Source organism: Metarhizium acridum (assembly GCF_019434415.1).
Source record: "Metarhizium acridum strain ARSEF 324 chromosome Unknown scaffold_31, whole genome shotgun sequence".
In the NCBI taxonomy this organism is placed as follows: Eukaryota; Fungi; Ascomycota; class Sordariomycetes; order Hypocreales; family Clavicipitaceae; genus Metarhizium; species Metarhizium acridum.
Genome location: NW_027094018.1, coordinates 1,113,206 through 1,129,303, shown reverse-complemented (window position 1 = coordinate 1,129,303; position 16,098 = coordinate 1,113,206). Strand labels below are relative to the sequence as shown.

Below are 16,098 nucleotides of genomic sequence, written 5' to 3'. Positions count from 1 at the left end.
AGCTTAACAGCTATGCCAATAATACCTAGAACAATCTGTTTCCAGCATAATTCCTTGACAATATCTCATCATCATCCCAGAGATCCATGAGGCTATTCATTAGATATTCTCATCAGACGTCATTAGACCTGTTGGCCTCTTTACCCTTCTCCAGGCGGTTCTGTTCCTCCTTGCGCAACAAGTCCTCCTTCATCTGTCGCAAAGCAATACAAAATGGCGATTTATTCCTGATAGCTTGTCCCTTCCACAAGAATACAAATGGAATAACGCTCATGGCAGCACTCAGCCCTCCCAAGACGGCACACGCACCGGATACCCCGAGACGATTGAACATGGCTCTCGTAGCTAGCGGCAACACAACCGCTAGGCAGGACCGTGTCGCGGAGGCGGCTGCATTTGCGGAAGCAGCATACACCTCGTACGCGTCTGTTAAATAATTTAATAAGGTCATGAATATAAGTTGGAAGCCCATCCCGAAGGGTAGGCCCGCGAGCATAGGCACCACAAAAGATATGCTCGGCTTCGCGGTGAAGCCCAGCCAGAAGAGAGATATGACGAACAACGGACCACCGACGGTGGCGAGCGGCACACGACGGTATTCATCACTCATGGCCCACACTGCGCCTCGGGAAGACGCACGAGCGACGTAGGCGTCCCAGCTCCAGAAGCAGACCATGCTCAAGAAGGCGCCTGCTCCGATGGGCAAGTAGCAGAGTCCCGTGATGCCGGGGGACAGGCCGTAGTGGTGGAGGAAGATGATTGGGAACGCCTGGAAGGACATGTAGAAGATAGCATAGGCGAGTGCGAGGTAGGAGCATGTCGCGGCGACGATGGGCTCAAAGAAGAGCATGCGGAGGGGGCGGGTGAGCACCTTGCTGACGAGCTGGGAGAACTCGGTTGTCTCGAGGTCGCGGGGGGCGACGATGGTGGCGGATTGGCTTTGCTGTCGGAGCTTCTTGGCGCGGCGGGCGAGGAGGATCTGGTGATGGGTCTCCGGGAGGAGGAGAAGCATGATGAATGTGAGGCCTGCGTAAAGAAGGGCGATCCAGAACGTCCAGCGCCAGCCGATAGTTGGTGACGCGAACCCTGATACTATTGGACCAAAGATGGGACCGAATACTGTTGTCTGGCATGGTGTCAGCTTCTGATATGAGTCGTGGGATGGGTTTTTTTTTTTTCCTTGGGGGAAGGGCAAACGCCGTACGACTAAGAAGGCGGAGTACGCTTTGCCTCGTACACGAGCATCACCATATATGTCTGCCAGTATGCCGGCTACCACGGCTATAGGGGCACTGGCAAACACGCCACCGCATAGACGAAATCCTAGCAATGAAGACCATGTTGGCGACAAGGCGGATGCCATGGTAAAGAGGCAATAGGCGAAGAACGTCGCGGTGGTGAGATACTTTCTGCCATACTGCTCACTGAGCGGTGCCCAGATGACAGGACCAAACACGTAGCCGAGGAGGAAGATGGAAATGAGAAGGACTTTCTGCTCTTGCGAGACGCTGCCGAATTCGCCAACGATTTGGGGGATGGCCATGCAAGGGAGGGCCGAGCCCATGGTTGAATTGGTGACGAGCATACATGTTACCGTGAGTATATAAGTCTTTTTGAACTATGGACATGTTAGATTGGCATTGGTGGCTTGAATAGATACGGGAACCATTTACAAACGACCAATTATGAGGATTCTCCGGGTCATTGACATCCCAACCGATGACAGTATAGCTCCGGCCGCTTCTGCCTGTCAATAGAACAGCATCAGGGGAGCTCAGGCCTTGGATCCCACTGTTGCGGTCATTTTGTTGTTGAGGTCCAACATCTTCGGGGCCGCTTCCGCTGCCTGTCCTAAGCCATTCCGGTTTTAGTACTGCTATAGTCGAGTAAGGTTAACCTAGTCCTTAGTACTATAGACTCTTTTTGTGACAGTAGGGGCCTAAAAATGGAATAATGCATACCATTCGCCGGGATAAGGGTACCAGACAGCGTGTCATTAGAATTGCTTGTAGACATGATGCTCAAGCTATTTAGCTAGGCACGAGGAGTGTTTGTTGTGTGTGTGCAAGTAGAGAAAAAAGGATTCTTTCAAGTATTGCTACGAGCCTGGAAAGATCTCATGTACAACTCTTGGAAATGACACTGGCCTGTCATATAGGAGTAGAAGATGAAGATGGTTATCGTGGGAATGGGGCAAAGAAGGAGATATAACAGAGCAGGGTAACACAAACCATAGTCTAGTTAGTACGAACATAGCTTGGAACGGCGGGAGATGATCACTCCCGAGAATTCCGTGCCATGATGTGAGATGTCTTGGAACTTAGGATCATCGCCCTGCCCACATGTCTCGTCCTCGCACTGGGTATAAGTGAGCAACACACCGAGTATTGGCTTAATGTCCTTTCCACGGGGGCCGATGCCGCAAAAACTCGTTTGTCTTCGGTCAGAATGGCTGGTTGGGCCCTTCGAAGGGTCATCAGGCTTTCACTAACCTGCATAGTCTTGGCATGGGCAACTGAGGTTACTCAAAAGCATAAGACATAGCCAGGATAAAATGCAGCCACCATGCCATCCATGCTTTCCATGCCTTGATAGTACTCATTGAAACGGTTAGGGCTCAATCTATCCATCCCCGTATCCTCGGGAGACGAGGCCAGCCGAGGACTTGAAGTAAGCAATATAATAAGCCCAGCACGTGGTCATCCTCAGCCATCATGACGCGCCCGTCGACACAGTGTCAACGAGTGAGTCACCAAATTGGCCCTTTATCTATTGGGCGCAACCTAGCAGTCCATCCATACCTGCCGATCGTGACATGCAGATCTCGAATCTCGGTGTCAGAGGGGAGTAATGGAAATCTTCGTCCTAGCCGGTGGGCGAGTGGTTACACACGTGCACGTTTAGAATGATCAATGAGCATTTTCTCCGAATGAAGTGTGGCCATTTCGATTTTGAAATTTTTGAGTTTTTGATATAATATTTTTCTTTCCTTGGCGTCTATAAAAAAACAAGTCTTTGCTATACTTCGAGGTTGATTTGCTTTCCGAATCTAGCGTATAATTCGACCTTGAGTTGTTGCATCTCCTCGCGCACGGAGCCGATCTTGTCTTCTAGTTCGCTCGTCTCTTCGTCAATTTTCGTCGTAGCCGCTTCCAACATCTCTTGGGCTTGATCAAGTGGAATGTGAAAGAATGCATCGCCGATTTTGTACCTGCAGGGACATTGGTCCATAAGCGCATGAAAGTGACGGATGCGATGCGGGGGTTGGCATACTGAATCTTTTCATCTTCATCTGCTAGCTCCAACTCTGTCGACAGGTCATCATATTCCTCTTTCTCTTTCTAGACATTGCCCAGTCAGTCAGTGTCTCGCCGCTGGTCAGGTGGGCAGAGGGGGTCGGCTCTCCGCCAAGAAGTCCTCACATTCTTCAACTTGAGTTCCTCCTCCATGGCCAGTTCCCTCTGATGCAGCCGACTAAACTTGTTGATCTTATCCTGGTCTTCTCTGCGGACCTCGACTTCGTCTCCTGCCTGTTCGTCCTCCTTCGAGAGCTGGGCATATCGGTCAGTGGCACAATCGTCTCATGAAGCGGAACCATAAATTGCGACATTAGAAGTTCAACCGTACCATACGCCTCTGCATTATTGAAGCCATCGTAGACAATACGAACTAGCTCGACAGCCTCTCCGTTTCAACCGGATGTTGCCCGCAACGTTGGCCCCGCGACGAAAACCGTCGTTTATTGCGAGCGCCTTCTCTTGATGGTCATTCTTGTGGTGGGGGTACTGTGTGGCTTGGCAGCTTCGTCCGGAATTCACACAGTCTCGTCACTCTTCCCGATTGGCTGCCCCACACATCCCTTCTTTGCTTGTACGACTTTGCGCAGCCATACCAGCACACACGACGCGCAGTCCGTGGTTGAAAAGCAGCTCCCACGATATATTTGGACCGCGGCATCGCGTTAAATAAGAGTCTCAACCATGGCACTCGGTAAAAAAGCATATCCGCGGGCGACTGTTAAGAAGATCATAAAGGCGCACTCGAACATGAGTGTCAAGAAGAACGCAGACGTCACGGTGAGTAAGGCGTGCCATGACGATTCAACCTGCGTTACTAAGCGAATCTAGATATTCTTAAACTACGTCCTCTTCATGGAAACGTGCGCACAGCCGGCCTTTTTTTTGTGCTGCTGAAACTAACCGAGTTGGTAGACTCGTCAAAGAAGCGGCCATCTACGCCAAGCAGTCAGGCGAGCGCGGCTTGACAGCAAGGAGTGTAAACAAGGTGACCAGAGTATGTTCATAACTTGTTCAGCTCACATCCATCACCCCCCGCATGACTAACTATGATGCAGGATACACTGGCCAAGTTCAAGGGCTGAGAATTTCGCAGAGGATATCTGCATGGATTCTTGCTTCCCTGGTCCGATCTGGTAGGGCATAGCAAAGGGACGAAGTCGTGCAACAGACCAAGCAAACGGCGTTGCCTCGCAAGAATAATCGGCGACAAATACATAAATATGGACATGTGGTAGGCCAGGGTGTCACATCTGACACTGACATGGTACGTGACAGACAGCAGAGTAACTTACCGGATGCTTTGAAACATGCTAGTCCTTTGTATCCGTACCACAACTTGTCTGATGTCCGAAAGGTGGCCTACTGTGTTGGCGTTGGCAGTGCCGACTCATCAGCACCGAACGGAGGGGATGGAGCTGGACTGGATGAGGGGCCAAGGATAAGTAAGGATAGGCACGAGACCATGCATAATGGCAAACAACGGCTCGTCCCGCGAGTAAACATGTCAACCAGTCGTAAATCTGAATAATAATGACAAGGCTAATTGCGCTTGCATACGGTATTTCTCCTCCAGAATGAAATTGCGCCGCCATACCACAGTTTCAACATGGGCATTGGGCAGTGGTTCACAGACCAGTCAGTTCAAGGTGTGATTCTCTCTGGTTCTAGAACCGAACACAAGAGGGCAGCTCATGAAGAGCTTCGCACCACAGGCGCCCCAGCGCTGCACAGGGGGCGGCGTTTGTGGTCCCGCAGCATCAGGCAGCCAACCTCCACACCCGTCAACGGTTGGATCACACCTACATGTGCACTGTCGACCCCGACTCTTCCTCCCTCTTGCTCTTTGCCTGACTATCAGCCGAATCCGATTTGCCATTCTTGTCTCCCAATCGCCTCTCCCCTGCCACACGGCATCCTTTCCGCTTTCAAATATCCAGCTACACATCCGGCATCGACCACAGTAGAGATATCGAAAGCTCGAGCATCGTTATCCACCAAGCCATCTAGAGCTTCCTTGCGACAACTTGACGATCCCCTTCCCATCTTCGCAGCGCACAAAATTTGTTAGATATGCCTGCAGCTGCAACTCAACCCGCCCCCAAGGGATCCAAGAAGAAGACCACTGGTGCTGCCAAGCGTCCTGAGTCGCCTGCTCCCAGCATTGCCGCTGCCGATTTGTTGGACGAGGATTTCGAGAGTGCTGACATCAGGGAGCTGCAAAAGTAAGGCTCTCTTCGGATGATGTGGGTGAGAAGCTGCAGTCCTAACAGTAAATTTCACAGGAGCATTCGTAATCTCAACAAGAAAATTGTAAGTTACACGTACTCTGTACTGTTCACATTTTGCTTAACGACCTTCCCTTCAGTTGGGCCATCCACCCATTTCGAAAACTGACGCGCCCTCTCCCAGACCAATGCCTCAAAGACCGATTCCATTTTGAGCCACGAAGATAACGCTGGCAAAACTCTTGAGCAATTGGTCATCTCAAAGGTCATCAACCCAGATCAAAGGGCACAGATCGAGAAGAAACCTGAGCTCCAGGCCCAGCTTGCTCGGGCCGAGGAGCAGCTCGCACAGCTTCGAAAGGTCCATGAACAATACCGTTCACGAGCCGCAAACGAAAAGGCTGAGTGGGAGAAGACGTTGGAGAAGGCCAAGGCAGACGCTGTCAGCGAAGCTGAGGCGAGCTTCCAAAAGTCCTTGAAGGATAAACTTCTTCTCTTATCGCAGTTTTTGCGCCTTGCTGCCTACCGCCGTGAGGAAGCTGCCGATGCCGAGTCGGACGAAAGCCAAGCTATCGAGGGTGTCCTCTTGGCAATCTACGCCGGAGACGACTCTGCCGTTGCATCAATGTTGAAGCTGGTGGAGGGTACTGAAGACAAGATTCTCAGCGTGCCAGGAGAGCAATTGCAGACTACTTGTAAGTACACCTGCCAATAGCTGCCCCTCTTCCTGTTTAGAGTAATACTATGTACTAACGCAATCTAGATTCTGTTGTCAAGACACTTGCTCAGGAATACAAGGCCCCCGTCTACAGTGAGGTGCCAGCCGAAGGAGAGACTGATGGGGTGGTCACTGACCCTACCGTGGCAAACGTCGCCGCCACTGAGATCGCAGGTACTGATGTCTCTGCTTCTCCTGGGGAGAAGAAGGTTGAGGCGAGCAATGGTCACCCTAATGCCAATGTGTCCGACAATGCCGCCAACGCCGTGGCTGAGAGTCACTGGTCCACCGAGGCCGGTCTCTCTACCTCGCAGGAGTGGGCAGATGTGAAAACCTCACGAGACCTTATCGAGACTGATACTGGCCTGACTGCCATGCCAGCCGTGTCTGGAAATACGCAGTCTTGGGCGGACGAGCAGCCCGAGCCTACTAAGCCTGTGAGTAAAAGCAAAATTTGAAAACTGCACGCCTGGTACAATAGAAACATCTAACGCCTGCTATAGTCTGATGGTAATGATGGATTCCATCAGGTCCAGCGTAACAAGGGTCGTCAGGAGCGTGAAGGAAATGGCAATTTGCGCGGTCGAGGTGGTCACCGTGGTGAGCACCGCGGCCGTGGCGGTCACCGCGGCGAAGGGCGCGGACGTGGTCGAGGTCGTGGTGGGATGTCCTCTCGCCCCCGACGAAACGAAGAGTCCTAGGCCAACATTCCAGGGAAAGTTAATTCGAAACCATAATGAGTATGCTTTACGGCGGCTCTCACAAGAAATGAACTGTACATCATGTCATGGCGGCGTTTAGCAGGTTTTTGGCTGGTTTTGGGGGAACAACACGGTGGGCTTTGGGAATCGCATTGCATTGCATCGCATCGCATGGCATCGCACTGATCATTCTGAGTGATTTGGCCTTTTCAGGTTGCATTCTGGAGGAATCGTGAGGTCTGGAGTGGGCGTTTAGCCCCCGGGTGGTGACTTCAAGATGTGGAGGCAAGGCAAGGAAGGAGGTTTGGCAGGGCTTGTATTAACAGAAAACAAATGTGTATGTATGGGAATATTACACGACGTCCATAATGATGGCGTAGTGACTGTTTTCCCGCTTGCTTGGTTATATTTGGACTCAACTGATAAGTGTGCCCTGTGGTGAAAGCTGTCAGGTTTCACATGCCCGCAACTGACAGATGGACTCGTACAGACCGTACAGTACTCCGCAGTTAATAATAATAGTTTTTCTTGAAGAAGGAGAGTGAAAAGCTAATTCTATAATAGTATGAGCTTGTAGAATAATCTGATAATAGAAAGGGCGCAAAGTTTTGGTATAAAAACGCAACTTGTACTTGACTTTTGTTAGGAAGCTGTGGGTGCGATGGTCGGTCCAATGTCCGTCAGCCTTGCCGGCCAATGGCGCCGGACTGGTGTGGGCAGCCTCTGAACTAACGCGCATTGGCGGGCTGATGGCTGCAACTTGTCCTCTTGGCCTCTTGGCCCACGAGTGACAAACAACCCTCTTCTCCAACTAACATGACACGGAAAGGCCACATCAACCTCTTCAAACCTGGAGTCTGGAATTGTTCAAGTAGCCGGGGCCATATATCTCGACCGGCTGCACAGAGCTAGCGGGCGTCTAAACCTTAGCTCCTCCTCTCCTTGAACTTAAACTCAATTTTATTTTTGTTTCGTCTTTTCCTTTTGGTATTTATACCCCCAGCGCATCCTCGTGCATGTTCTTTCATTGTCCAGCACAAAGTCACATCACTTGCACACGTCTTGATGCTCCTTTGTCCGATAGCACGTCCCGCAACCACCCACCATGGCGAATTCGCGACCATCGCCTCTGACGATGCTCCTCGGAGCTGTCGTCTTCTTCTGTGCCAATGTCTTTGCGGCGGCTGCCGTCCTTGGTGTCGACCTTGGAACCGAATACATCAAAGCCGCCCTGGTGAAGCCAGGCACTCCCCTCGAGATTGTCCTGACCAAAGATTCCCGGCGAAAGGAGACCTCTGCAGTTGCATTCAAGCCATTCCCGAGTGGCCCCAAGGCTGCCCAGTTCCCCGAACGACTATACGGTGCGGATGCCATGGCAGTCGCCGCTCGATTTCCCGACGAAGTTTACCCCAACCTGAAGACGCTCCTCGGCCTTCCCATCGAGGATGCATCGGTTAAAGAATATGCAGCACGTCACCCAGCTTTGCAGCTACAGGCTCATAGCACACGCGGCACAGCTGCTTTCAAAACCAAGACACTGACCCCCGAAGAAGATGCATGGCTGGTTGAAGAGCTGTTGGCCATGGAACTCCAGAACGTACAAAGAAACGCCGAGGCGACAGCCGGTCACGGCTCTTCTGTGCGATCCGTCGTACTCACTGTCCCCTCCTTTTACACTGTCGAGGAGAAGCGCGCTGTTCAACTGGCCGCCGAATTAGCAGGCCTCAAAGTCCTCAGCTTAATCAGCGATGGCATGGCTGTTGGCTTGAACTACGCTACTAGTCGCCAGTTCCCTAACATTAATGCAGGCGAGAAGCCCGAGTACCACATGATTTTCGACATGGGAGCCGGTTGTACCACAGCCTCTGTTCTACGCTTCCAAAGCCGTACTGTCAAAGATGTCGGGAAATACAACAAGACTGTCCAGGAGATCCAGGTCCTTGGTAGCGGCTGGGACAAGACCCTTGGTGGTGACTCCCTCAACTATCTGATCATGGATGATATCATTTCACAATTTGTTGAAACAGAGGCAGCAAAAAGCGTTTCTGCCACGGCCCAGGGTGTCCGGTCCCACGGACGGACAATGGCCAAGTTGGCCAAGGAAGCCGAGCGACTGCGACACGTTCTCAGCGCCAATCAAAACACTCAAGCTAGTTTTGAGGGGCTCTACGAGGATGTCGACTTCAAGTACAAGATCACCCGTGACAACTTTGAGACCATGTCTGGGGCTCACGCTGAGAGAGTTGAAGCCGTCATCAAAGACGCCATGAAGATGTCTGGTATCGAATTGAGCGACTTGACTTCCATCATCTTGCATGGAGGTGCCACTCGTACTCCGTTTGTTCAGAAGGCTCTTGAAAAAGCTGCTGGCTCTGCTGACAAAGTACGGCCCAGTGTTAACTCTGATGAAGCTGCCGTGTTTGGTGCCGGTTTCCGCGCCGCTGAGCTGAGCCCCAGCTTTCGAGTCAAGGAAATCAGGATCTTTGAAGGCCCCATGTACGCTGCCGGTCTGAAGCGTGCGAACGGCGAAAAGCGACAGCGTCTTTGGACCGCTGTCTCGCCTCTGGGAGGTGTCGCGAAGGAAATAACTTTTAACGACCACAAAGATTTTGCGCTTTCTTTCTACCAACAAGTTGGTGACAACGACAAGGATATCGCTTCATTGTTGACCAAGAACCTGACTGCTACTGTAGCCGCCATTAAGGAGAAGTACCCCTCCTGCGTGGAGTCTGAAATTGTGTTCAAGCTTGGTGTCAAGTTACTTGCCGAAAATGGAGAAATCCAGGTCGTCAGGGCTGCTGTAGAATGCGAGGCTGAAGTAACTGTGAAGGAACGTATTGTCGATGGCGTCAAAAACTTGTTTGGCTTTGGAAAGAAGGATCAGAAGCCTCTCAAAGGCACTGAGAAGAATGCCGATTCTAAAGAACCCGAGAGCTCTAAGGAGGCCCCGAAGGAGGGAGCCAAGCCATCTACCTCGTCTTCATCCACCACGACCGACTCATCTACCGCCTACAGTTCGTCCGAGTCGACTGCCCCCAGCGAGGAAGTCAGAGAGGTGAAGCAGAAACAGATTGTTTCAATTCCTGTTGAAGTCGTTTTGGAGAAGGCGGGCGTTCCTGCACTAACCAAGTCCGAGCTGGTCAAAGTCAAGAATAGACTCAAAGCATTCGCAGCCTCTGACAAGGCCAGATTCCAGCGCGAGGAGGCTCTCAACCAGCTTGAGGCCTACACTTATAAGGTCCGAGATCTCCTGGAGAGAGAGTCGTTCATCGAGGCCTCGACAGAGAAGGAACGCGCTGACTTGGCTAAACAATCCAGCGAAATCGGCGATTGGTTATATGAGGATGGAGCCGACGCTACTGCGGAGATATTCAAAGCTAAGCTGAAGACTCTTCAAGACATTGTTGTACCTGTACAGACCAGAATCGATGAGGCTGAAAAGCGACCTGGGAGGATCACTGCACTGAAGGAGTCCATGAAGCGCATTAGCGAGTACCTTGACTCCATACACAAGCAAATCGCAGAATATGAGCAGTGGGAGGCAACAGCTGCTTCCACCAGCGCCAGCGGATCATCAACGACATCTGCTTCGGCCGAGACTCCGACAGGCGAGTTTGATGGTCTAGAGGACGTCGACGCCAAGGACACCAAGAAGGACAATGAGCCCGAGGAGCAGCCTGGCCCCATCCCGCCTCTGTTTGACAAAGAGGAACTCAAGGACTTGGAAGCACTTGTCAAAACCACCAAAGAGTGGCTTAGTGAGATGCAGCCTAAACAAGACAAACTGCCCATGACTGCGGACCCTGTACTTCTTGTCAAGGACATTTCCGAGAAGATCCAAAAGCTTGACAAGGTCAGCATGGATCTAGCCCTCAAGGGAGCCAAAAGCTTTGGAGGCAAGGCCAAAAAGGCCGCGCAGAACCTCAAGAAGGGAAAGTCAAAGAAGGGCGAGGGCGCCGAAGATTTTAAGGGTCAGCGTCTCACAGAAGAGCAACTGGAAGAGATGTTGGAGAAAATCAAGGCCATGGAGAAGGAGAAGAAGCCTGAAAAGACTGAGGAGGATAAGAAGAGCAGCGAGAAACCAGGGCATGATGAGTTGTAGGGGATATTTTAAGTGGCTACGATTTGAGATGTATACATGTATCAAAAGCTGAGAAGCATATGAATAGACCATACGGCAGTATGTCATTAGGAAAAGTGGAGCTTTGCTCCTTAATTGTCAAGGGCTGTTAAAAGTCTTGATGTATTGAATAAAAACATCTGATAAGCCGTCTTGTTATAGCTGATGAGGTTAAGGACGGTTACCAAAACCCAACCTTGCGCCTGCTAGATGTTTTAACATGATGTATTGACCTGTTGATAAAAAAAGACGTACATACCATAATATATTGTAGTATTAATGAAATAATGAAAAAAAAAAAGGCTAGATCAAGGGCATGTAGTAACACTATATTTTGGCATATATTGTACTATTAATAAGTATATACTTGTATATCATAATATATTCATAACATACAAACGCGATAGCTATCCAGGTAGGCAGTCTGGTTAAATATCTGGGTACTCTCGCCTCCCACTGTAACTGTGTTTTTTGGTCTAGATAGTTGAGCCTTGCACTTGGCAGCTGCCACCAGCTGTGCTTCCACCCGTCTTCACTGGCCAGCTTCCTAGGTGCGTACCCAGGTAGTACCTAAGGTACTCAGTCCTTCCCCTTTTGCTACTTTTCCTGTTTGCCACCATTTACACTGTCTCGCCGATCATTCGAGTTTTAACATCCAGGAGAATGCGGACGGTTCTTGTTCTCTCGGCCGCTTTTGCCGCCCTGTCTCTCAGTGCTGCGGTGCCTTTTGAGGGTAAGAGACTGGACTACTTCTCGTTGGAGGCGAAGTCTCGGCCAGAGGGGAGAAGGGACTTCTTGAGCGACTGGGAAGCAGCTCATAATCGATGGGGGAAGACTAAATCTGTGCCGGGTTCCAACATGGCATTGGAGGGAGGTTGGTTCATCCCAGCTCTACAATACCATTCAGTGTGTAGGAAGGAGGATGGCTAACATTTTGGTAGAGGGACCTGTCACAGCCGAGCCCTTGAATAATGACCAAGCATACGTTACAGAAGTCGAGTTTGGAACGCCAGCTCAGAAGCTGAAGATGATACTGGATACTGGTTCCTCGGATGTGTAAGATACCAAGATGGGTCTCGAACGGAACAAAGTCACAGCCAGTTCATACTAACCGCCACAGTTGGGTCCAATCTTCAGATTCAGTATACCGCGTCAACGAAGATGGCCCCTGGGCGCCTCGATACCTGCCAAACAATTCCAGCACGTCCAGCCGCGTTGACAAGGCCGTCTGGGGCGTTCAATACTGTGAGTGCCGCATTGGCGGGCAACCTACACCTTGACAACATAGCTTACACTGACATGCAGTGGACGGAACCACGGCGACCGGCATCGTTTATCGTGACACACTCCGGTTGGGCGGCTTCGAAATCAAGCATGTCGCTATTGAATCGGCCCAGATCATGGCACCCCGGTTCGAACGGGAAACCAGTGTCAGCGGCATCATGGGGCTAGCAAAACAGCTCCCCAACAACATCACGCCTCCCACCCCGTCATTCCTCTCCGTACTGCGATCGCAGTTAAAGAAGCCGGTTTTCACAGTCGGCCTGCGCCGAAACGCGCCCGGCCGCTTCGACTTTGGCTATATCAACGAATCCATGGCTGCAGACAACATCACATGGCTGGACTCAAACCCAGATAGCCCCCACTGGGACATTGAACTAGACCTCACCGCTTGGCGTGGTAAAAACCCAATGTGGATGTATCACAAGTTTCAGGCCACCGTCGACACCGGCACGTCTCTCTTGTTCTTGCCGGACCCCCTAGCCAGCCGATACTGGGCAGATGTCCCGGGTGTCCAGAGATCGGACCTGCTCTCAGGCGTATACAAATTCCCATGCGAGGGCGCTCAAGATCTCCCCGATCTCCTATTCAAGCTTCCAAAAACGGAACATGTTATTCGTATACCAGGCCCATATCTCAACTACGGTCCGCTCGACACAGAACCCTCCCTCTGCTGGGGCGGCATGCAAAGCGCCAAAGACATGGACGTGACTGTTCTGGGCGACGTGATGCTCAAAGCGATTTTCGTTGTCTTTGATGTTGACAAGAACAGAATTGGGTTAGCTAATAAGATTCTTTACGATGCAAAGATGACGCATACAGTGGGAGGAAGCAAGTATTTAACTTTCTAGGTACCTACTAGGTCCTAGGTAGGTAGATTAGACAGCTACTAAATAGAGCCATCACTCCATACCACAATACACTCATTGTATTCTGTTACAGTACCAGGCAAAAAGTATTGCCCTAAATTAAGTCCTGTCTATTGCGCTCTATAGTATAATATATATAATATATTGTAGTGTATACTTTTTAGTAGGTAAAGTGTACTCTGCTATAGATTGTACGTGGCTATTATCCAGTGTTTTTTCCCTCTTGATTTTTTCTGGGAATTATCGGGCTATGGCGGATAGGCCCGAGAATGAGTTAGCTTCCCACTATGATGAACAATGTCACGGGAACTTCTGTGCAACTAGGAATTCCTGGAAAAGGCGAACGTGGCAGGCAGGCAAGACAGTCCAATAGGCTACTTCTCATCAAAGCATACATAAAGGTGGGCGAAACGAGGCCTGCACATGGCACGCCAAAATCTCTGAGCACGGACGAGAATGGACAAGGGAAATGGACATTGAAGCACAGCCACCATCCTGGTCTGATATTACAAGTTCTAAAGTCATTGGCTCGCACCGACCAAGCTGAGAAGCATCAATTGCCGCATCTTTGCCACCGCTCCAGCAGAGCCCTTGCCATGTTTCCCAATCTCTTCCCCGTCGCATCGTTGAGCCTTCCTCAATGCTCCCAGTGTCTCCTTGTCGCACCAAGAAAACAAGGTCTTAAAAAAAAACAAGGATCCCCAACTAGATATTAAAAAGACTTGTAATGGCCATGGTTGTGCGAGTGGTATAGGCCTGCCGATACGCGTAGGCGAACCAGTAAGAGTAACTCATATCTCGAGAGAAAGTTGATTTTATAATAAAAAGAAACGAGTACAGTGAATCGGGTATCTGGTGTTTCCAGATAGTTCCACGGGAATAATAAGTGTCGTTGAAGCCGTTAAAACGCCGGGAATAATTTCGTCCAGAACGAGTGACGAAGTAAATAAAAAAACATATTGATCAGGGAGCAGTGACATAACAGGTGTGCATCCGTGGTCTCCCTACCCATGCATAAAAAGTAGAATGTGAAGCGTGTGGCCCTCGGCATGACCCCGCCCAAGACGAGGCGGGGCCTCCATGTGGCTCGGTGAAGATGAGGCTCATGATGCAGTCACCTCCTGAAATCATGAGGCGGTATTTCGTTCGTGGCTGACTGTGTGCCCGGAAACAAAGAAGCGACCCGCCCCCCTTGACGAAAAGCTACATAGCTTGGCAAGCACCAAAGTACACGGACCGAGAGTGTTGTTTACTGTTCGGCATCACCGTCTGTCATCGAGGCCAAAAGAGGAGCAAGTCAGCGAGGGGAGTCGTCCAAATCAGCCTGGGTCACGAGATAATAATCACCTTCGCTGGCCCCAGGCGTTGGGGGCATGTTGCCAGAACTGGGTGCTTGCTGGGGGGCGCGAGCCGTACCTGGTCGCGACTTGTTTTCACCCTTTGAGGGTGCAGGCGGAGCAACTTTTGAGGACTGTTGAGATCGCTGAGCAGGATTACCACTCTGGTTGCGACGGAGCCGTTCCTCCATGTCGCGGATACGGGCCTCGAGGTCGGCAAGCTCCTGGTTATTTTTGCCCACGGTTTCGCGTCTGAATGCCCAGGGGCGTCAGGTTCTGCAGGTGGGGCGATGAGGGGGTTATATAAAGGAACGTAGAATGACGAACCTTTCAGAAACTTGCTGATCAAGGTCAGAGACGGAGTTGTCGATGCGGAAGATGTCCATCAGCTCTTGGGAGAAGGAGCGGGCCACAGTCCTAAAACAAATAATGGCTTGTTAGCTCTCATGTGAGAAGGGTGGGACAGAATAGGGGAGCTTGCATGGTTGCTCGCTGCCCCTTATCAAATGCGGCCGTGCCAATTCAGCTTGGGGAGAAGGGCATTGGCCAAAGGAGAGGGTACGAAAAGACGTACGATAGTGGTCGGCGTCCGTTGGGGACCCAGTCGCGATCGAGCTCAGCGTCAGTCATTGTGATGATGGGGTAGTTTGTGGTTGCTATGTACAGTTGGTGCTGGTGAAGCTGGCGAGGGTCGAGCCGGTGTGGTACAAGTGCGGTGTAGTTCAAAACGATGAGCGGTCAACGGGTCTTGGTAGCGGCAGCGGTAGCGGCAGCAGTAGCAATAAAAAAAGCGGCAACGCTGGGATATAACGGTGTACAGTAGAAGATGGGGGAATTGGAAATGGGAAATTGGGGATAAGAGGCGAGCAAGAGGCGAAGGAGATATAAGATTTGGCGAAGGCGGAAGCTAGGAAGAAGGAAGAGGGAAGACGGGAGGCAGACTGGGCAAGACTAAACAAGATTGGACAAGAATGGACAAGAATGGACGAGACTGGCACGGGGGGCGTAACGATTGATGTGGAGTGGAATAACCTGGAAGGCAGGAGGGGATCCAGAGCAACAGCGCAGCAAAGCAACAGACACTGTGGGCAGTGAGAGCCCGCGTTCTCGGTTTGTTACCGGCACTGGGACATCTGGCGGGGGCAGCATTGAAAGCCAGGGGTGATATGGAGCCCAGTGCGAGCCCAGTGCGAGTCCGCGTAAGCTTCACCCAGAGTCATGAATGACTGCATCTCATGCCCCCGTCAGCCGCCAGCCGCAGCTCTGTCTGGGTGCCCAAATGCTCAAAATACCAACGCCAAATGCCAAATGCTGGGTCGGGTGCTCTGTCCTGTCAAGCGTCTCCCGTGTGCGCTCTCCCCCTTCTGGACAGGTCGATCCAAGGGGTGGCAGACTAACAGGAACTAACAAGATTTGCGTAGCTTCAAATCAAAAGCTGCAAACGAAGGGATGGCGCGGAAGTACGGGATACAACGTGTTCGAATGCAGATGTGTAATCGGCAGTACGTACGGAGTACACAGCACTGTATGTACGCGCCGCCAATCAAT

General features: G+C 51.2%; 7 protein-coding genes across 8 annotated transcripts; 4 read left to right on the top strand and 3 right to left on the bottom strand.

Annotated features, from left to right (window-relative positions):
* Positions 1–112: 112 nt before the first annotated feature.
* On the bottom strand, positions 113–1,564 carry J3458_005178 (uncharacterized protein; the record flags this gene model as incomplete). Its single annotated transcript, XM_066118640.1, has 2 exons — positions 113–1,126; positions 1,205–1,564. The coding sequence occupies 2 exons, from the start codon at positions 1,562–1,564 to the stop codon at positions 113–115; spliced, it is 1,374 nt and encodes a 457-aa protein (XP_065976160.1).
* Positions 1,565–3,018: 1,454 nt separating this feature from the next.
* Positions 3,019–3,654, bottom strand: J3458_005177 (uncharacterized protein; the record flags this gene model as incomplete). Its single annotated transcript, XM_007811736.2, has 4 exons — positions 3,019–3,211; positions 3,274–3,341; positions 3,423–3,551; positions 3,628–3,654. The coding sequence occupies 4 exons, from the start codon at positions 3,652–3,654 to the stop codon at positions 3,019–3,021; spliced, it is 417 nt and encodes a 138-aa protein (XP_007809927.2).
* Positions 3,655–3,980: 326 nt separating this feature from the next.
* On the top strand, positions 3,981–4,381 carry J3458_005176 (uncharacterized protein; the record flags this gene model as incomplete). The annotated part of the gene is made up of 4 exons (XM_066118639.1): positions 3,981–4,076; positions 4,128–4,159; positions 4,212–4,293; positions 4,355–4,381. The coding sequence occupies 4 exons, from the start codon at positions 3,981–3,983 to the stop codon at positions 4,379–4,381; spliced, it is 237 nt and encodes a 78-aa protein (XP_065976159.1).
* Positions 4,382–5,091: 710 nt separating this feature from the next.
* On the top strand, positions 5,092–7,563 carry J3458_005175 (uncharacterized protein). The gene is made up of 5 exons (XM_007811737.2): positions 5,092–5,521; positions 5,582–5,609; positions 5,709–6,219; positions 6,288–6,679; positions 6,746–7,563. The coding sequence occupies exons 1-5, from the start codon at positions 5,370–5,372 to the stop codon at positions 6,941–6,943; spliced, it is 1,281 nt and encodes a 426-aa protein (XP_007809928.2). The 5' UTR covers positions 5,092–5,369; the 3' UTR covers positions 6,944–7,563.
* A 194-nt stretch (positions 7,564–7,757) lies between these two features.
* LHS1_1 (lumenal Hsp70 protein) lies at positions 7,758–11,254 on the top strand. The gene has a single exon (XM_007811738.2). The coding sequence runs from the start codon at positions 8,049–8,051 to the stop codon at positions 11,043–11,045; it is 2,997 nt and encodes a 998-aa protein (XP_007809929.1). The 5' UTR covers positions 7,758–8,048; the 3' UTR covers positions 11,046–11,254.
* A 247-nt stretch (positions 11,255–11,501) lies between these two features.
* Positions 11,502–13,253, top strand: J3458_005173 (uncharacterized protein). 2 transcript variants are annotated; one of them, XM_007811739.2, is made up of 4 exons: positions 11,502–11,937; positions 12,005–12,119; positions 12,184–12,308; positions 12,369–13,253. In XM_007811739.2, the coding sequence occupies exons 1-4, from the start codon at positions 11,727–11,729 to the stop codon at positions 13,193–13,195; spliced, it is 1,278 nt and encodes a 425-aa protein (XP_007809930.2). In that variant the 5' UTR covers positions 11,502–11,726; the 3' UTR covers positions 13,196–13,253. The 2 variants fall into 2 exon arrangements, with proteins under 2 accessions (XP_007809930.2, XP_065976158.1); XM_066118638.1 differs by having other exon boundaries at positions 11,502–12,119.
* Positions 13,254–13,321: 68 nt separating this feature from the next.
* J3458_005172 (uncharacterized protein) lies at positions 13,322–15,457 on the bottom strand. The gene is made up of 3 exons (XM_066118637.1): positions 14,878–15,457; positions 14,561–14,802; positions 13,322–14,482 (listed from the first exon to the last, which is right to left on the bottom strand). Exons 1-3 carry the CDS (start codon positions 14,934–14,936, stop codon positions 14,463–14,465), a joined length of 321 nt encoding a protein of 106 aa, XP_065976157.1. The 5' UTR covers positions 14,937–15,457; the 3' UTR covers positions 13,322–14,462.
* Between the last annotated feature and the right edge of the window lie 641 nt (positions 15,458–16,098).

Coding starts and splice junctions, on each gene's coding strand:
- J3458_005175 (XM_007811737.2), top strand. CDS start 5,370: ATGCCTGCAGCTGCAACTCAACCCGCCCCCAAGGGATCCAAGAAGAAG. Junction 5,522..5,581: donor GACATCAGGGAGCTGCAAAA/GTAAGGCTCTCT, acceptor TAAATTTCACAG/GAGCATTCGTAATCTCAACA. Junction 6,220..6,287: donor AGAGCAATTGCAGACTACTT/GTAAGTACACCT, acceptor AACGCAATCTAG/ATTCTGTTGTCAAGACACTT.
- LHS1_1 (XM_007811738.2), top strand. CDS start 8,049: ATGGCGAATTCGCGACCATCGCCTCTGACGATGCTCCTCGGAGCTGTC.
- J3458_005173 (XM_007811739.2), top strand. CDS start 11,727: ATGCGGACGGTTCTTGTTCTCTCGGCCGCTTTTGCCGCCCTGTCTCTC. Junction 12,120..12,183: donor GATACTGGTTCCTCGGATGT/GTAAGATACCAA, acceptor TAACCGCCACAG/TTGGGTCCAATCTTCAGATT. Junction 12,309..12,368: donor CGTCTGGGGCGTTCAATACT/GTGAGTGCCGCA, acceptor ACTGACATGCAG/TGGACGGAACCACGGCGACC.
- J3458_005172 (XM_066118637.1), bottom strand. CDS start 14,936: ATGGACATCTTCCGCATCGACAACTCCGTCTCTGACCTTGATCAGCAA. Junction 14,803..14,877: donor GATCAGCAAGTTTCTGAAAG/GTTCGTCATTCT, acceptor CTGGGCATTCAG/ACGCGAAACCGTGGGCAAAA. Junction 14,483..14,560: donor AACGCCTGGGGCCAGCGAAG/GTGATTATTATC, acceptor CCTCGATGACAG/ACGGTGATGCCGAACAGTAA.